Genomic DNA, 20,762 nt, shown 5'->3' with positions numbered 1-20,762 from the left:
TGAGCGGCAGCTGGGACCCACAGGTGAAAAGAGCTGAGTAATTAGGGGAAGTGTCAGAGAGAGATGAGGAGGTGTGACTGAGAAAGAGAGAGAGAGAGAGAGAGAACAGAACAAGTAGAGATGTGACAGAACCCGCCCCTCAAGGGACGGCTCCCAAAGAGAGAACAGGACAGGGAGGGCGGAGGGGGTCTGGAGGAGGGTCAATACTCTTCTGACATGGGCTCCTCTTCAGACCCTGACCCCTCCTCTTCATCAGACGATGGACCCTCCTCCTCCACCGGCGATCGAGGAGCGTGGGAAGGAGGAGAAACCACACCATTGTCCATAGTGTGGCGACAGTTGTTGGATGGCTGATCTGGGTTCTGGCGGTGAAACTCACGAATCAGCTGTGCATCCAGAATCTGGCGGGCCAGGACCCATGACCTTTCCTCGGGACCATACCCCTCCCAGTCCACCAGATATTGGAGACCCCTGCCCCTACGCTGAGAGCATAGCAAACGGAATATGGTGTAGGCTGGTGCACCATCAGTAATGCATGGAGGGGGCGGTGGCTGTGGATCTGGCACCAGGGGACTCCCCCTTACAGGCTTTATCCTGGATACATGAAAGGTAGGGTGAATGCGCATGGAGCGAGGCAGTTTTAATTTAACAGCAACCAGATTCACTATCTTTTCAATAAGGAACAGGCCTATGTATTTAGGGGCCAATTTTTTGGATTCAGACTGGAGGGGCAGGTCACAGGTGGACAACCAAACCTTTTGCCCCACCTGGTATTGTGGGGCCTGTGACCGGCGGCGATTGGCGGAAAGAGAATCTCTCCGCCGCTCGCCTTAAAGCAGCTCTGGTCTGGGCCCATGCCCGTCTGCAACGACGGATGAAGGCCTCAGCAGACAGGCAGGATGATTCTGCCTCCGCTATGGGGAAAAGCGGAGGCTGAAACCCGTAAGCACATTGAAACGGGGTGACTCCAGTGGCGGAGCTGGAGAGGGTGTTATGGGCATATTTGACCCATAACAGTTGTTTAGACCAGGTCGCAGGATTCCTAGAAGCCACGCAGCGAAGGGTGGTCTCCATCTTTTGATTCATCCTCTCAGAGTGTCCATTGGATTGGGGGTGGAACCTGGATGACAGGCTGGATGAGGCCCCGAGCAACCTACAGAACTCCTGCCAAAACACAGAGGTAAATTGGGGGCCTCGATCTGACACCACATCCACTAGGATGCCGTGTAAACAAAAAACATTCTGCGGTACTGCTTCAGCAGTCTCCTTAGCCGAGGGAGCTCTGGCAAGGGAATGAAATGGGCCATCTTACTGAAGCTGTCCACGACCGTCAGAATGACAGTGTTACCTTCTGATGGAGGCAGCCCGGTGACAAAGTCTAAAGCGATATGTGACCATGATGAGGTATGGGCAATGGGCGGAGGAGACCTGCAGGAGGCCGATGAGGGGTCTTATGCTGACTGCACACCGGACATGTGTTGACGTAATCAGCCGTGTCCTCAGCCAGGGAGGGCCACCAGAACCGTCGTTGTAACACCTCAGTAGTGCGCTGGATACCTGGATGACGTGAGGTTAGAACCATGTATCCATCCATCCATGGTTGTATCCATGTATAGATGGTAGCCCCCTGTAACAGCTCGAATGCAGATGAGATGAGTGGTGGAGGGTATCAGTTTTTCACAGTTATGTCATTTAACCCTCGGTAATCAATACAGGGTCTAAGTGTCTTATCCTTCTTGTCCACAAAGAAAAATCCCGCAGGAGACGAAGATGGTCAAATTATGCCAGCTGCCAATGATTCTTTAATATAAGTCTCCATGGCTTCTCATTCAGGAGGAGACAGAGAATAGAGCTGGCCCTTAGGGAGAGTTCTGCCTGGTAAAAGATCAATGACACAGTCATAAGGACGGTGCGGCAGCAAGGACACGTCCCTGGATTTACTGAAAACCTTTGTAATCATGGTATTCAGGTGGAACATGAGACAGATCAATGGCCGAACTGGAACTTACTATGGTCTTAGGATTCGGGATCTGCTGGAGGCAAACGGACTCACAGGTGGGGCTCCAACCCAGGTTGGAACCTGTGGACCAGTCAATGTGCGGGTTGTGCCACCAGAGCCAAGGGTAACCCAGGATCAGGCGAATCTGAGGAGACTGGAGAATAAAAAACTGCATAGTCTCACAGTGATTACCAGACAGTAGTATAGGAATGGGTGGAGTTTGGTGTGTTACCGTTCCCAGGAGGTGACCGTCTAACGCACTGACCGACTGAGGCTGTGGCAGAGGGACCTGGTCCCTCTCCAGTTGTCTGACGAGCTCCTCGTCAATAAGACTCACATCAGCTCCAGAGTCTATGAATGCAGTGAGCGTAATAGGCACCCCTGCGGGGAAGAGCTGGACATGAAAGAGAGGACGGGAAACAGGGGCAGAGAAGTGGGAATGGGTCAGCAGAATGCCCCTTAACTCTGCTGAACCCTCCCTTTTGCTGGACATAGATTAACGAAATGTCGAGGCTGGTGCGTCCTACCTGCATTGCCCCCCCCCCCCCCCCCCGGGGGCTGCTGGTTCAGGAGGAGATGGACTGGTGACGGCTGACGAACCCGGGTAACTCACTGTCGGACACTGGTCTGTCCTCTTCTGCCGTTGCTCCCCCCTCCATACCTGCATGGAGGATTACAACCTTCAGGATCCCCAGAGTAACGCTCTGGCTCCCCCACCCAGGGTTTGGAGGCAGCCCCTGAGAGTGGAGTCGGGGGGGGGACCGGGACCGGAGTCACTGCCACTGGAGCCGACGCTGCCTCGGGGTTAAACACCCGGTCAGCAATCCGTGCCTCGTCCAGGGATAGGACTTTCAACGAGTCCATAATCTCCCAGAGGGTCTGGTCATGCTGACCCACGAACACCCCCTGGCTCGACAGCGCTTGATGGAGGCTGTTGGCGTCAGCTGGGTCCATATTTGGCCAGATTGTACTGACACAAGCACATGGAGAACCCAAAAGCAGCACCTCAGATTTAAGTCTTTTAACAGATTTATTATCAGACAAACTAGCAACAGACAAGGAACAGACAGCACAGACAGCAGGTAGGTCAAGGCAGGTGGGGAATCCAGACAGAACCAGAGGGAGCAGGCTGAGCCGTGGTTGGAAGACTGACGGTGGGTCGAATCATCCAGGGCAGAGACAGACAGGCTTGGTCGGATGAAAGCGGGTCGATACCGGGGCAGAAGACAGGCTGGCGTAGTCAGACGAGAGGGGGTTCGGGGAATCCGGGCAGGCAGGTCAGGTTGGGACAAACAGGTTCTGGATCGGAGGTTCAGACAGGTAACGCTGGAGAGTTGCAAGCGAAGATGAACAATCTGGCGAAATACACACGCACAAGGTAGTGATTATACAGGACCAGGCCTAATGAGCAGCAGCTGGGACCCACAGGTGAGAAGAGTTAGGGGAAGTGTCAGAGAGAGATGAGGAGGTGTGACTGAGAAAGAGAGAGAGAGGGAGAGAGAGAGAGAGAACAGAACAAGTAGAGATGTGACACTTTTTAGCTGGGTTAATCATTCAGGGCTGTAAAATCACAATTCGCACATTTTTGATACTTATTTAGGCCATGCATCAGCAGCAATGCAGTTTGACAACAGTTCACCAAGTTCTTAAATGACTTGTATCTTCATGTTGTATAAGCAGTTATTCTAATTTTAAAATTTTCATTAGTTTTTGGGGCATAGTTGTCCATCTGTCCATTGTCATTTTGTTTTCAGAGCATAACTGGGACCATTCATCATTTTTTCAACAAACATGCTACCATCTATTCCTATGTTGGAGTGGTACTTTTTCCTATTTCGCACCTTGGGAACCATGAGAAGGAGCAGTAATGGCCTTTTGTTATTTTGTCTATTATCTGTCTGTGCTGTCCATTATGATGGTTATCATCATTTTCTCATTTCCAGAGCAGTACTAGAACACCATTGGATAATATTCCAGCAAACTACTTTAAACTCCTCAGGAAACTACTTGACTCCTCTGCTGTCAATGGGGAAAATTAATTAAACTTAGTTAACACCAGTAATAACACGTTTTGGTTTGTAAATTCAGTTTCACTTTAATTAGTAAATATAGTGTTATTTTGAAGAAGTGACTAGTTGTAGCATAGTATTTATTTAATTTTCCATGTGTTAATAAGAAAGCCTTGATTATCGAAGCTGAAAACAGTAGAATGAAATAACACATATGCTGTATGAATCACAATCTATTAGAGGTCAAACAATATGGTTTCTTCAGTTCAAGTTTCAAGTTTATTTGTCATGTGCGTTCAAGGTATAAGTACCATGGCAATGAAACACAGTGTGCCCTGACTTTCTCCGATATGCTGCTGAGCCACAGGGCCAATACCGATACCAATTATTAGTTATCATGAAGGCTGATAACTGATATTTGGAGCCAAGATTCGTTTGGTGTAAAAATGAAAATCTTGGTGTCAAAAATTTGAATCATACAAACACCAACTTTGTTTAAATGCTGTTCAGTATGTTTATTTTTTATTTAACAAAACTGAATTGGGGAACTCCCAGGCTCAGCTTCATATCATAAATTCAACTGAAAATAAATAAGTAACCCTCCTTTTACAAGTAAATAAAGTCATCATCCAGTCCAATATAACTGAAATGTTCTCACTCAAATTTAAGTGAATGGATAAAAAAGGAGGGAGGTCGGAGGGGCCATAGGTGGGCAGCCACGCTTCCGTCAGTCTGCTCCAGGGCAGCTGTGGCTACAGATATGGTAGTTTACCACCACCAGAGGGAGAATGTGAGAGTGAATGAATAATGGATCCTCCGTATGCACTTTGAGTAGGCGTTCATAGAAAAGTGTTATATAAATCTAATCCATTATTATTATTATTATTATTAAACTCACTGAACGAGACAAAGAAGAGAAAAAATAAAGTTTGCATTATGAAGCGATGATTATGAACTTTGCTTTGCTGTTTTCTGATCATAACTTGTTTTCATATGAATGAAAACAGTCTGTGCTAATCCATTGTTGTGTGTTACACTGAAATGATTCCAACTATAAACAAATGGCCCAGGGTTTAACAGGTTACGTATCATAACACTGATGGGAATTTAGTTACGATGCCACCAGTCTGAATGCCCAAATCATCATCAGTCACCACCACAGAGAAACAACCAGACAGAGCATAGCAGCTGTCTGATTAAATCTAGCACAAACCTCACTAGACTCTCCAAACTTCCTGCTGTGCTCTCTCTTTCCATCCATGCTCTTCCTTCCATTTTCCATTCCTTACTGCTTTTCCTGGTACCTAACCTCTTGCCCTATTTCCCCTCCATCTTTCCTCCCTCCTCCATCTGTCCCATCGACTTACTAGTCTTCCATCAGTCCACCTGTTTTCCTCTATCCCCTGCTGTGCTTTTGTTATCCTGTCCACTTAGCCACATGTCACACTGTTGTCGGCCATTACTGATGATGTCGCATCTCCTTCTGTCTATTAGTGTTGATGTCATTGTGCTACACAGATTTTGGTGGCATACAAGTCCCTGATGGAGCGGTTGCTGAGCATGCTGGGAGCTCACAATGCCACACAGAAGTCCAAGGAGATTATACAGCTGGAGACCCATCTGGCCAATGTGAGTCGATGTACGACTACTCGTGTGTGTGAGTCTGTGCATCCGTGTGTGTTCACTGTTGAGTAAAATCTCCTCTTTCCAGATCACTGTGTCAGAATATGATGACCAAAGAAAGGACATCAGCACCATGTATAACCGTATCACCCTCCGGCAGTTACAGCGTATCGCGCCCAGTGTGAGTACTATGCGCACTCCCACTCACACACACACACACACACACACACACGCACGCACGCACAAACACACACACAAACACACCACACACACACACGCACACACATATAAACAACACATAAACATACCAAGTTGTGTGCAAATATGTGTGTATGCACATACATTTGAGGTAAAAGCAGACGTGATGGATTAAGGTTTGAACTCCAACTGAGCACTTTAAGTAGTGTGGCGAATGTGTGAGTGCACCGGGGGAGAATGTGTGTGTGTGTTTGGGAAAGGAGGTAGTGGTGAAATATTGCACGCACACACACATATATATACATATATATATATATATATATATATATATATATATATATATATATATATATATATATATACGTACACAGGCCTAAGTGACTCACAAAAGCTGTCCGCCCTGCAGGGGTAGACGGAGAGATTGAGGGATGGAATGAAAGAAGTAGGTAGAGAGAAAAGGAGAGAATGAAGAGACACTGGGGGGTGTTGTAAATGATGGAGGGAGGGGAGACAAAATAGGAAAGACACTAATGATTACTGAGAAGAGGAGGAGAAGGAGATGGCTTCCCTCTGAAGAAGCAAAACACAGCATCCTCAAGATGTTTCATGTTCATGTGCAAGGAAATGCAGGAAGAAGGATGGAAGAAAGGAAAAGCATGAAAAATAAGAGTGAACATTTGGGGTGGGAAAAGTGTTCAAAGATATTTTGACAAAAAAGAAAACATGGAAAGAAGCAGATTAGAGGATGAAGATTTAACAGGAGGTAGACAGAATGCTGCTAAAAGCTTTCTTCAAGGTATTTGTTTTGGCAAAATATAATTAAAGTTTGAAATTAGTGAGAAAATTTACTAAAGTTGCATCATTGTGTTTAGCAGTTAAAAAAAAACCTTAAAAGTGAGTAAATTTGGATAATTGTTTTATGATTTCCTGTAACGTGGTCAGTCTAAAGCCAGTAAATCAGTATCTCCTCAAAATGGTCTTCATGCATGAAGGTGGGGCTGCATGATTTTGGCCAAAAATAAAATTCTGATTTTTTTCTTCTAAAAACGCAGTTATCGATTTCAATTTTGATTTTTGGGTAAAACTACAAAAGACAACAGAAGTCGGCATGTCATTTTCATGAACAGCACGTAATACAATCCACTGATCCGTACCTCAAATCCGTGATGGTATTACGGAATCCCCAAAAATTCCGTGATGGGCCTACAGAAGTTGTGGGTTGGGGGTAAGTCAGTGACAGGCATCAGTCCTGCGTGCGTGCGTGCATGCATTGACCACATAAGATGAGTGATCCTCATGTGGTTATTTTTAGATTGGGGGATCCGTGCATGGAGGAGACCAACTCAGGACACGCTAGAGGGATTATGTCACTGGCCTGGGAATGCCTCAGGATTCCCCTGGAGTTGGTGGATGTGGCTGGGGAGAGGGCTGTATGGGCTACTCTGCTGAGGCTGCTGCCTCTGTGACCTAGACCTGGATCGGAAGAAGATGTTACAGTACAGATTCATGTGTGGACTATGCAAGATGAGCGATCCCCATGCAGTTACATTTGAATTGGGAGATCCATGCGCGTACCAGGGCTTATATTGGTATCACTACTTTGGGCCCATCACAGATTTAAGGTCCATGGTCATTACACGGACTTCTGTGAAAGACCACTCTCACAGTTAGGAGAAGGAGCCTACAGTAGCCCGGAGACATGAGAGAGATTAAAAATCGATTTGATGATTTCCCATTTTAAAAAATTGTCCTAATTAAAAATCCAATTTTGATTTAAAATTGATTAATTACGCAGCCCTACATGCAGGCCTAATTTTTCGTATATATTATTTAAAAAGAAAAAAACTGTGTTCTCACCCACCTGGGCCGTGTCTACTTCAGGCTCGGGTCCTCTACCAGAGGCCTGGGAGCCTGAGGTTTCTGTGCAGGATTTTAGCTGTTCCAAGGACTGCGTCTTTTTGGACAGAGATCTCTGATGTTGTTCGTGGTACCTACTGGAGCCATCACTCAGCTTGGGGTTTTCTGCCCCTAGTGCCCCGATCACCACCGGCACCACAGTGCCTGTACGCTATGATCGCTACTTGGTTATGCCGCTCCATGAATGCCTTTCCTGCCAGCATCTTATACCCTGCTGTGATGTGCTGGACTGTCTCAGGGGCTTCTCTACACAGCCTAAACTTGGGGCCTTGTCTGGTGTGGTAGACTCTGACCTCTATTGCTCTTGTGTTCAGGGCCTGTTCTTGTGCAACCATGAGTAGTGCCTCTGGGCTGTCTTTCAGTACAGGCTTTTCCAGCCACTGGAATGTTTTCTCGATATTAGCCACTTCCTCAATTTGTCCGTGGTACATACCATGCAGGGGTTTGTCCTTCCATGATAGCATCTCGGGCTCCTCTCCTTACTGGGCTTTTGTTGCCTGAGGCATTCACTCAACAGTTGGTCATTGGGGGCCATCTTCTTGATATATTCCTGGAGGCTTATTGTTTCCTCCTGGACAGTAGCTCTGACACTTACTAGTACTCGGCCCCCCTCCTTTCGCTTTGTGTACAGCCTCAGGATCATGGACTTAGGATGAAACCCTCCGTGTATGGTAAGGAGCTTCCTAGTCTTGATATCAGTGGCTTGTATCTCTTCCAGTGGCCAGGATGTTATGATTATCACGTCGCAACAAAATTCTGAAGATGCCTGAGTTACCTTTCAGCTCTCTTTGTAAACACATGGTTTGTTTATGGTGGATGGCACTTTGAAATTGTTCACTGTAATGCAAGAGATTCAGGTGAGTAATCACAGAAAGACTTACGGATTTGTGATACTTAGGCTATGACTGAGGTTTTACAGATTTGATGAAAAATTGGTCACAAAAGTCTCCCGCACCTTTAATATTGCATTGTCAAGTGGGTCAGTGTAATGCACTGAATATTTAAAAAAAAAATTATATGCTCTATTCACATCTTTCTCTCTATATACCGTGTTCCAGTCTTGTGCCATTAAGTCAGAGTTGAGGGCCTTAAAGGTGGGGTATGAGATCTTAGAAAAATGGTTCAAGCCAGCTACATTTTGAAAATACTCAATTTAAAAGTCCAAATCCCTTTCTTCAGACATCTCCCCGAAGCCACACCTCCAGAGTACTGACACATGCAATGCTCATTCTCGAGGGTTCACAAGCATTGCACAGCAACAATTCTCTGGCAGCCCTCGCTCTGGCGGCTCCTCCAACACCTCCACTCTTACAGAACAGCCCCAATTCATATGTATCTGGCTAACATTACATTTCCTTGTAATTTATGTTAGTGACAAAACAGTTTGCCAGTGAACTTTAGATCCTAATATAACTAATATAGCCAAGCTCTGGCTCTGGCTTTGTTTCCTGTACAAGTGCTCCAAGCCTCTGAGAACGCACAATTCATGCACAAAGAGGGGTACGCACAGAGGGGGGAGGGAGAAATGACAGTTGAGTTTGATAGACATATCACCGTCCGTTCCACAGGTGACTACATTTTGGGTTTTTTTGTGTGTGTTAGAGCATTTAATTAATTGGTTGTAATCGGTGTGTGAAGGGGATTTTAAGCAATATAGTAAAAAATGTTCCAGGAAAACGTCTCGCACCCCACCTTTAACTGTCCCTACAGTTTATACTCCGTACCGTACCATACTGTCTTCATCCACTTCATCCAGGTCACAGGGCAGCAGCCTCAGCAAAGAAGTCCAGACAGCCCGCTCCCCAGCCACTTCCACCAGCTCTTCTGGGGAAATCCCGGGGCGTTCCCAGGCCAGCTGAGAGATATAATACCTCCAGCATGTCGTGGGTCAGCTCCGAGGTCTCCGAGGCCAGATGGATACGCCTGAGACAAATTGCCCCTTGGGGATAATAAAGTTTACCTTGAGACTCCTATCTAGGGAGGTGTCCAGGAGGAATCTTCACTAGATGCCCGAACCACCTCAACTGCCTCCTCCCGACATGGAGGAGCAGTGGCTCTACTCTGAGTCCCGGCTGGATGTCTGAGCTCCTCACCCTATCTCTAAGGCTGAGCCCGGCCACCCTGCAAAGGAAACTAATTTTGACTGCTTGTACTCGCAACTTCACTCTTTCTGTAATTAGCCAGAGCTCATGATCATAGGTGAGGGTCGGATCAAAGATCGGCCAGTAAAATTGAGAGCTTCATCTTTCAGCTTAGGTCCCTCTTCACCACAACAGACCAGTTTAGTGTCCGCATCACTGCAGATGCCGCGCCAAATTGCCTGTCAATCTCCCGCTTCATCCTACCCTCACTCGTGAACAAGATCCCAAGATACTTAAACTCCTCCACCTGAGGCAGGACATCCTCCCCAACCCAGAGTGGGCACTCTACCCTGTTCTGGCTGAGGACCATGGCTTCAGGCTTGGAGGTGCTGATCTTCATTCCAGCCACTTCACACTTGTCTGCGAATGACCCCAGCAAGAGCTGGAGGTTGCTGCTCAATGCAGCTATAAGAGGACCACATCATCCGCAAAAAGCAGAGATGAGATCCTCCCACCACCAAACTCAACCCCCTCCACCACCCAGCTGCACCTAGAAATTCTGTTCATAAAAATTATAAACAGAACCAGTGACAAAGGGCAGCGCTGATGGAGTCCAACCCTCACCGGGAACAGGTCTGACTTGTTACCGGCTACCCAGACCAGGGTTGCACTCCTTCGGGGACTGAATGGCCACTAGGAAGGGGCCATCCACCCCGTACTCCTGGAGTACCCCCCACAGAATGCCCCTGGGGACACGGTCGTAAGCCTTCTCTAAATCCACAAAACACATGTGGACTGGATGGGCAAAGTCCCATGCCCCCTCCAGCACCCTAGCAAGGGTACAGAGGTGGTCAACAGTTTGATGTCCAGGAGGAAAACCGCATTGCTCCTACTCAATCTGAGGTTTAACTATCGACCATATCCTCTTCTCCAGTACCCTGATGTAGACCTTACCAGGGAGGCTGAGGAGTGTGATCCCCCTATAGTTGGAACACACCCTCTGGTCCATCCTTCTTAAAGATGGGGACCACCACCCCGGTTTGCCACAACAAAGGCACCACCCCCAATGTCCACGCAGTGTTGCAGAGGCGTGTCAGCCATTACAGCCCTACAACATCCAGACCCTTGAAGTACCCAGGGTGGATCTCATCAACCTGCTGCCGCGGAGTAGTCTCACTACCTCGACGTCTTCTGCCCTGGAGATTAGTCCATCCTTCTCCTGGTCTCTCTGCTCTGTTTCCTCCACGGAATGTATGTTGGTGGGATTAAGGAGCTCCTCAAGTATTCCTTCCACCCTCCAACAGTTTGTACTCTTTTATAGATATATTTGTTTGTAGTATTATTTTTCCTGTTATTGACATCATGCAGTATGAATGCTGGTAAATGGTCAGTTATATCACAAACCAATAATCCACTGATATTGGAATATTCAATGTTATTGGTACAAATGTTATCAATGAGGGTTGCACTGTGAGATGTAATTCAGCTAGGCCTAGTAATGCTTGGAAGTAGACTCATGCTGTACATCCTATTAACAAATTCAACTGTCATTTTAAGTTTAGTCCGATTTATCAGATCAATGTTGAAATCTCCACAAATGAAAATGATTTTGTTACTTACTTGTAAAAACAATGTTTCCATCCAGTCATTGAAACATTCCACACTTGAACCTGGTGCCTTATATATATATAGCTTATAATAACATTTTTCTTCTTTTCATTATGGATTGTGACCGATATACAATCCAGTACGTCATTGACTGTCATATTATCAATTATTGTGCATTTCAATGTTTTGTCGACATATAGAGCTACTCCACCACCTGCTTTTTTAAATATGTTTGCATAATTAAGTTCATACCCATCTAACTCAAAGTCCACCCCTTTATCTATATTGAACCATCAGTACCGTGTTCTCTGCCCTGCTCCATGAATGTCTTGTTCCAGTTGCTGATTATGTGTATCTATTAACTTAACTTATTGTGTAAAGCTGTAACAAAAAAATAAGAAAACGTGCAGACAGAAAAGTCTAATCTTAACCGGTATGCTGATGAATTCGATTTTTAATTGGAAGAGCATGCCAGGCAATTTGCAATTAGCAAAAGGTAACACACCATTAAACCTGTATAAGGGCAGTAGACTTAAACAAGCAGCAAACCAACAAGTCACTGCAATGTGACAAGTAACGATAAATTCTGAGGAAAGAGGAAAATAAAGTAAAAAAAGAAAATGCCACCTATATGTTAGCAGAATGAAAGCGATAGCCTTTCTTTCTTTCTTTCTTTCTTTCTTTCTTTCTTTCTAGAGAAGGTAATTTCATGAATCTTTGCATTCATACCTACATCTTCACATCTTTAAATACATTTTTCATTAAAGAATGTTTACCTTGCATTGTTTAGTATCATTTTTCAGCTCAACATCACCTGTGTGACTATATAGTTACTTTTTCATTTGGCATGCTGTATCAAAACACTGAACCTAAACTCACACAAAAAACAAGATATCTGAGAAGGAAAAAGTTAGATTCTTTTCTGTTTTTCACCAAAAACATGTTGAATGAATCTATGCCTCAGGCGTTGTGTAGGAAAACTATACACAGCTATTTATAAAACAAGCTGGTGTTGGATATGATGCCACAAACATGTTCAGTGAACCAATTTTACAACTCAGAAAACTATATCCAACTATTTCTAAAAACAATCAGGTGTCACAAGATGCCATGATGTTGTCCCGCCCCCAGACGCTCAGCATCTCTTAGGGTGAATGGAGCTGTGGGCGGACCTCGGCTGGGCTGGACCCCAGGTTTCCACATGCTGATTGGAGGATCAGTCGAAAGGCTGAATCCCGTTTGATTGACAGCTATTTTGAGATATACTCCTTCACTGGACAGAGTTCAGTTTAATACCGTCACGCATTCTGCTTGTGAAATTAAGAGAGAAACCACTATGAAATTACTTGTTCATTTCTTGCACTCTAAATAAAACACACTCAGTGTACTTCCTTGTTTCAATTTAATATAATTACAACGTTTTCTTGTTTAGTTGGTACGATAAGGTCACTGACCATTTTCTTAAAAAGGAACGGAGGGCCAAATTTATGTTTAAATAACTTGACTTTTTTTATGTAAGCCAACAATGAGCTTCCCCTCTCTGAAAGACGAGCAGCCGCCACTGTTCAGTACGTATTGCGGTTCTTGAGTTCATGGTTGGGTTCAGATGCAGAGGCAAGCTGGAGCTGGTAGTGATAAAAAGAAATGGCAAGAAAAGATGTATGTTTAATAGGGCTGTAACCGTTTCGGTATGCACCTGTTCCATTTGGTACACAGCTGTACCGGAACGGCACAGTATGTTGAGTAAAAAAAGGAAAAGGAACGAAAGGCGTCATTCGATGTTAACTTTAAATCCACGCAAGTTCCACAGGGACATATTGAAGGAGCACACATTGACACGAAATACCAAATAGCAGCTGCCATAAGGTTAAAAAAAAAAATAGAACCAATGGTCCTGTAGCTGACTGGCCAAATTAAAAGCTTTGGGAAATGTATCCAGATGCCAGTTATTATCACCCAGTTCTGTGTATTTATTATATTACAGAAATAGCCCATGTTTTGGTCACATTCCAATCAGATCTGTAAAAAATTCAAATTCCAACTTGATATCATTGATACTTACTGATTTATTGTATCAATCCACTTCCTATCTGTTATAATAGCAAAATTTTTCAAAGTCGCACCAAATCCAGAATCAGATCCGGATCGAAATAATTTCAATACCTTGTGTTGACATCATCATACAGAAGCTGTATACCAAGTCTGAAGGCAATCAGAACTGTAGTTTTGGAGAAGACGACATTTGAAATTTGTTCCCTATAAGTGCCCATGTTAAATTTTCCGGAAGTTCCCAGATCCAGAAGAAGATCCTGATCAGCATGTGGCCATTATGTTTTGGTCATCTCCCCATCAGGGCTGTACTGTAGAAATTTACACTTGATATCATTTATATTTACTGAGTTATTGCATCGATCCACTTCCTATCTCTTATAATGGGGAAATTTTTCAAAGTCACACCAAATCCAGAATCAGATCCAGATCCAAATAATTTCACTAACTTTAGATGACATTATCATAAAGAAGCTGTATACCAAGTTTGAAGACAATCGGAATTGTAGGTTTGGAGAAGAAGACGATTGAAATTTTTGTAACGGACGACAGACGACGACAGACGACGACAGACGACGACAGACGACGACAGACGACGACAGACGACGACAGACGACGACAGACGACGACAGACGACGACAGACGACGACGACAGACGACGACGACAGACGACGACGACAGACGACGACAGACGACGACGGATACTGCATGATGACAGTAGTTTACGGCCTGTCGGCCGGTAAGCTAAAAACAACAAATATGATGTCAACCTGGAAGGAAGAGACTGAAGACCCTCTGCCATCATTACAGTCCTGTTTGGGATCAGTTCAGGTTCCCGGTGAAAGACAACAATGGGGAAAGAGACGGTGATAAGACGAACGTTGTTTACCACCTATGAACTATGATAGTTCTAAAACACTTACACTAGCTCTGTCTGTGTCTCTGTCTCTCTCACAAACGCTGTATAACAGAGGAATAGAACCCGGGATTTGGACGTTGAAAGGATGTAAAGTTTCACAAGTACACAAAGTGGCCTAAACAGTTTGTTAGCTGTCCTAAAATAAATAATTTGGTTAATTTTGTTGTTAATGTTGCTCTTAAGTTTGTTACAAGAGAATATGAGTTTGCCCTCTTGTTAATGTTGCATTTCATGTGGAATTTTTTTTTTGTTATTTTTATGCAGAATGTGAACTGACAGAACTGGGATTTGATTTTTGTTGTTTGTTCAAAACTAGCTGTCAGGGAAAAGTGCAATATTAATGTTAAAAATACATTTAGTAATATTAATAATTTATTTTATTTTCTATGTGATTTATAGCGGCAGAATTATATTATTCCTGTTTTTCTATATTCTATTGTCTCCAAACATTGGAGGAAAAATGTTTAAAAATTCATAAATGCATTAAAGACATTTTGAGGGTTTTCTTTCTTCCTGTACCAAACTAAAATAAAAAAGGAACTGTGGCTTTCAAAACCGAAAACATACCGAACCGAAAATTTTGTGTAGTGTTACAGGCCTGGTGTTTACGCATCTAAAATAATGATTGTTTTGGTATCTGAAAAATTTAAAAGTTATTAATTTTAGGTGTTCCTGCTCCCACTCTTCACCAGTGTCTTTGTAAGGGTCAAACCCATCGATCATAAGTAAAGTAAAGTAAAGTAAATTTTATTCATAGAGCACTTTTCACAGACAGAGTCACAAAGTGCTTTATCAATTCAAATCAGAATCAAATTAAGTTTACAGAGACCCAACAGAATCCTTCAGGAGCAAACACTTGTGATTGGTGACAGTGGCGAGGAAAAACTTCCCTTTAACGGGCAGTTATAGCCAGTTTCTCAGTATACTGTCACTTTTCAGCAGGGTTCGGAGTTTGAAAATAGTGTACCATATATAATGATAACAAACTATCACTAATAACCCATTTAAAATATCTATATCATTGAGAAAGCAGCTGCTAAACATACACTTTGTCTCTCTCTTGCCTCAACTTTTGTCTTCCAATATGGCGGCATTTTTGTTTACTTCTGGTATTGATATGTCATCAATCAGTCATAGTGGTCTGCTGTTACAGAGACCAAAACCATTTTTGTACTAGGCTGTACATATGTTTATTTAACCTGTACAGCTTGCAATTTTAGCATTAGATTATATGCAGACTGACTCAGTGGACGTTCAAGTTGCTGCTGATTCTGCATTGGCTTCATTTTTCAGCCCCAGAGGCTGAAGTTTGGTTAAGCCAACATCAGCTTTACCTTATCAGAGAATAATTTCTTGTCATTCCCTTCCTAAACAGCAGAAACAGTATTAACCTATCCATATGTAAAATGTATAGATATACAATTTGATCCTCCACAGGCACAAACTAAATGTTAAATACTAAAATGTCCTTAAAGTAGAGCTCTACGGGGAATTCACTGTTTTCAGTGATTGGATACTGTTGTTTTTGTCCTTCAGGAATCTATGTGGTCATGTGACTGAAACTGAGCGCTAGGTCAGTCAGCTTGGACTACTGCTACAAAGTCCTGTGATTTGCCTCTCTCTTCTCACACTATCTATAAATGTGCCCTCTGATTTGGCGGCATTTTTAAATAGTAAGACTTTTCCAGCTGTCCATCTACAATGTCAATGTGACTGCAGCCTTGCATCACTGCCAGCTTTTCCAGCCCTCCCCACCACCTGTAGGCCTTGAGGGGGAAGATATTTATTCATCACTCACCCAATATCTATATGTAAACATGCCTGTGGGGAGCTCAGAGCTTAGACACCAAACACTAAATATATTCTGCTGCTGCAATGAAAATATTTCATATGTCTCAAGTACAGTCAGTCAGTTGCTCCACTAGTACTGGGCACATGCAAAAAATCATGAACAACACAGACAAGTACAATTCTAAGATGAATTAACAATTTTAGACTTTTCGTATTCTGTTTTTATGAAGGTAATAGCTTGTTTTATTATCTTATTCAAGAGCAAGTGGGAATTATGTAATGAATGCCACAGTAGATTAACTCTAATATTCATATTATTTCAGATAAAGTCTGTTCACACTTCATACAACTGGATTTCATGACTCACTTAAATATACACACCACTTTTAATTGGCATGTTATCTGTATGCATTATAAGCTTTCCACGTGTATGTTCACACCGTTTTTAGTCCCGTCTAATCTGAATCGATGCGTCAAATACCACGCACTGAGGGTTAGAGTTAGGGGTTAGGGTTATGTGAACCAGAAAGGTTAGTGTAAATTGATGTGATCAAATGGCCTTGAATAACATGTGAAAGGTTGAAAATGTGTAGGTATAGCACGCCAAATGCCATAACAACTGGCGTGACATACAACGCCATTTATTGAGATCAGTCTGCTTCATACATATGGCCAAGAATTTGGCTCCCTACCTCCCTCTCCTCACACTCTTCTTTACTGAAGAAGAATGGATACTTGTCTTAAAAAAGACATACTGAGATGTTATTTACTCAAGTAAAAGTGAAAAATGGCAGGCTGTAAATATGTTCAAACTGCAAAAATAAAAGTAAGGACATTTATATCGACTGCTTCTGTGCAGTGCTCAACGAACCTCTTGTGATATGAGTACAATTTTAAGACTGCTTAACCATTCAAAGTTAATAATGACAACATACTGAAAATGATGAAATTTAACTTTAAGGTGCAAAGTCATTTTCAGTGTCTGTGTTGATACTCCAAGGAATTGTCTTTTACAGTGAAATTTGTATTGATGTTGAGGAAGGCACTGGTGGAAAAAACAAAAAGTAAGTGACAATTCATCTCAAGGGCATTAAAGTAAATATTCTGTTTTGATTATTAAAGAGTAGAAAGTACAGATATTTGTGAGAAATTATAGGGAGGAAAATTCAGTCCAGTTCAAGTCAGTTATACATACACTGAACAAAAATATAAACGCACCACTTTTGTTTTTGCTCCCATTTTTCATGAGCTGAACTCAAAGATCTAAAACTTTTTCTGTGTACACACAAGGTTTATTTCTCTCAAATATTGTTCACAAATCTGTCTAAATTTGTGCTTGTGAACACTTCTTCTTTGCTGAGATAATCCATCCACCTCACAGGTGTGGCATATCAAGATGCTGATTAGACAGCATGATTTTTGCACAGGTGTGCCTTAGGCTGGCCACAATAAAAGGCCACTCCAAAATGTGCAGTTTTATCACACAGCACAATACCACAGATGTCACAAGTTTTGACTGTGCAAGGAAAATGGTGGTCACACCAAATACTGACTGGTTTTCTGACCCCCCGGACCACCCAATACAGTAAAACTGCACATTTTAGAGTGGCCTTTTATTGTGGCCAGCCTAAGTCACACCTGTGCAATAATCCTGCTGTCTAATCAGCATCTTGATATTCCACACCTGTGAGGTGGATGGATTATCTCAGCAAAGGACAAAGGAGAAGTGCTCACTAACACAGATTTAGACAAATTTATGAACAATATTTGAGAGAAATAGGCCTTTTGTGTACATAGAAAAAGTTTTAGATCTTTGAGTTCAGCTCATGAAAAATGGGAGCAAAATCAAAAGTGGTGCGTTTATATTTTTGTTCAGTGTAGATACAGTCTAATTTTGCAAATCGTCCCTGTTTGAAACTCGGTTTGGGAGAGAAAAAACTACCCAGAAAATACTAACGGGAAAGAAAATGATGGAAAAAGAAAAAAGTTGGCAGGAAAATAAATACTCAAATGCTCAAGTAAATTAGAGATACCTGAAAACTCTACTTAAGTATTTGTTCCTCATTAATGTCTGTCTTTCCTCAGTTTCAGTGGAAACGACTGCTGGACAGAATTTTCCACGACAACTTTTCCGAAGATGAAGAGATTGTGGTTCTTGCCACCGATTACATCCAGAAAGTATCCGACATTGTCAACAACACTTCAAAAAGGTATCAGCAGAGAGGGGGTGTCGTCTGGGAGGGGCGGGGGCTGAGGACAAGGTGGGTGGAGGCACTATAGAAGGACGAGGGCGCCGAGGTGTATGGAAAATCAATGAAATTAGATGCATGCATTTTTGAGTTGGTACTTTTTGAGCGTGAGTAAGCTCTTTTGTTTGAGGTTGTTTTGTGTGTGTGTGTGTGTGTGTGTGTGTATTGCCTTTGGTTTAGGGCTGTCACTACAGTTTGGACTACAATGCAGTGTCACAAGGCATATGGATTAGTTTTTGATGGCTGTTGTGCATGTATTTGTGTGTGTGTGTGTGTGTGTGTGTGTGTGTGTGTGTGTGTGTGTGTGTGTAGGTGTGTGTGTGTGTGTGTGCGTGTGTGTGTGTGTGTGTGTGTGTGTGTGTGTGTGTGTGTCTGAGGTGAGTCACTGTTGGGTGAACTTCCACTTCTCCTGCAGCTGATTATTATTGATCTACACCCACACCTTTCTACCACATGCAGACTCAGACCGACACACATGGACATGGACACACACACCTCCTTTCCCCTTCTTCTTCTTCTTCTTCTTCTTCTTCTTGACAGACTCCAGGGGAGGCCTTAGAGAGCTGATACGCGTCAGGATGTACGTTACAGCCACTGACAGCTCGCCAATAGTCACTGTGCTACACACAACAGCACTCAACCCTCATGCATGGCTGACTGGCTACATGACTGGCGGGTGGATTACTTGCTTGTCATTTATGTCTCAGACTGGATATACGTCGGTCTGCCTAACAGCATAACCTTTCTGGACATTTTGGTAATTTCATGTCTCACCAGTCCACGGTTTTACATGTATCATCTCACCAAGCTGAATTTTGACAGATTTTGTGCAGGTCAGTGGCTTTTAGGAGATCAGTGATGATGTTTCGAACAGCTATGCACAATCAGTGTGGTCAATTATTCAATGACATTGCATTATAGAAAGGTAGAGTTAGACTGACTTAAGACTGTTTAAATTAGGGTTTGCACCAACTTTTTCTCAGCCAACATATAGTTCTAATCTGACACTACTGGTCTGAATGGTCAAGTGGTCTGACACAAAACAAGATTTATACCCCCACCTGTGGAGTGAGGTTAGGGTTAGTGTTATAAATCTATTTTAAGATCATCATTTATTTTTTTCAGGCAGATTGGATGTTAAACGTATGGATTTAATTAACAGTCACTATTAAGGCTTATGCATTGTGTGCACTAACATGGATGTAATATAACTGTATTTCAAAACAGAAAAAACAAGGTATTATACCAGTCCAGTCCATCTCCCAATGGTATCTCTGCTGACCTCGATCTACTAATTTATACTCATGGATCATTACAAAAAGCAACAATAGACATGCACAAAATGGAATGGGTCAACAATTTCCAATCTCTCCATTTTCCCCTGTCCTCACAGATACACACAAACCAGAGTTTTAAAAAATCTCAGCTTTTGTGACCTAAACACATTTATGCATGGATGTGAGGAACAAATGTAGAGGAAAAAAAAGCCATTATGCAAAATATCTGTATTAAGTGTGGACGGGGCATCAGTAATAGGTGATTCTATTGCTCTACTACATGACTCAAAACAGAAACATACAAAAGTTGTTTTTTACTTCCACAGTGACATGAAAAAAAAATCATGTAATATACATTTACATTTAGTCTTTTCATTTAGACTGAGAGGAGAGAGCTGCATGAGGAAATTCTAGTGCTTTTCCCTCTAATTTCACCTCCTGCAGTTTTATTTATCAAATCAAATTTTGTTTATATAGCGTGAAATCATAAATAAGTAATCTCATGACACTTTACATTTAGGGCTGGTCAACACCACACTCTTGAGCTTTAAGTTTATGAGTTTGTTCAAAATATTTTACATTAAAACTTAGAGACAGAACCAAACGTCACACAATCCCTTCCCCTCTCTGCATAGCTCAAGCTGAAACCATCCACATTTTCAGTTTCTTTCTTACATAGCTTTGGACTGAAAAATCTAGGCTCATCCAGTTAATAGAACCAAATGAACCAAATGATGTCAGATACAACCCTACAATTTTCATCTTTTCCAGAAAGATAGAAATTGTTAAAATGACATAATTTCTTACTTCCCTCATTGAAAAATCCACCAGTTTGGAATATGCAAATTATGTTTCGCTTAAAAAACACAAGATGCCTGCTTCTCTTCAAAAAATTCATTTTCAGGGTGTGAGAATAGCTTCAGGGCTCCACATCTCTTGTAAAAGTTCCATACTAGATCACAATTGTCACTGAAATATTTGAGAAGCCACAAATCTTGCTTATGGGGCTGATGCTTAAACTCATTTTAGGTGAGCACAGGGA

At 42.8% G+C, this 20,762-nt stretch overlaps 1 protein-coding gene across 1 annotated transcript in view; it reads left to right on the top strand.

Moving 5' to 3' along the window:
• Positions 1-20,762, top strand: part of ecel1 (endothelin converting enzyme-like 1) — an 81,288-nt gene that overhangs the window by 14,646 nt on the left and 45,880 nt on the right. Inside the window, exons 4-6 of the mRNA XM_030152012.1 lie at positions 5,527-5,637; positions 5,720-5,812; positions 18,280-18,404. Coding sequence (XP_030007872.1) covers positions 5,527-5,637; positions 5,720-5,812; positions 18,280-18,404 — 329 coding nt within the window. The remainder of the gene's footprint in view (positions 1-5,526; positions 5,638-5,719; positions 5,813-18,279; positions 18,405-20,762) is intronic.

This window comes from Sphaeramia orbicularis, chromosome 13 (genome assembly GCF_902148855.1).
Source record: "Sphaeramia orbicularis chromosome 13, fSphaOr1.1, whole genome shotgun sequence".
In the NCBI taxonomy this organism is placed as follows: domain Eukaryota; kingdom Metazoa; phylum Chordata; class Actinopteri; order Kurtiformes; family Apogonidae; genus Sphaeramia; species Sphaeramia orbicularis.
This window is presented reverse-complemented; position numbering and strand designations above follow the sequence as displayed.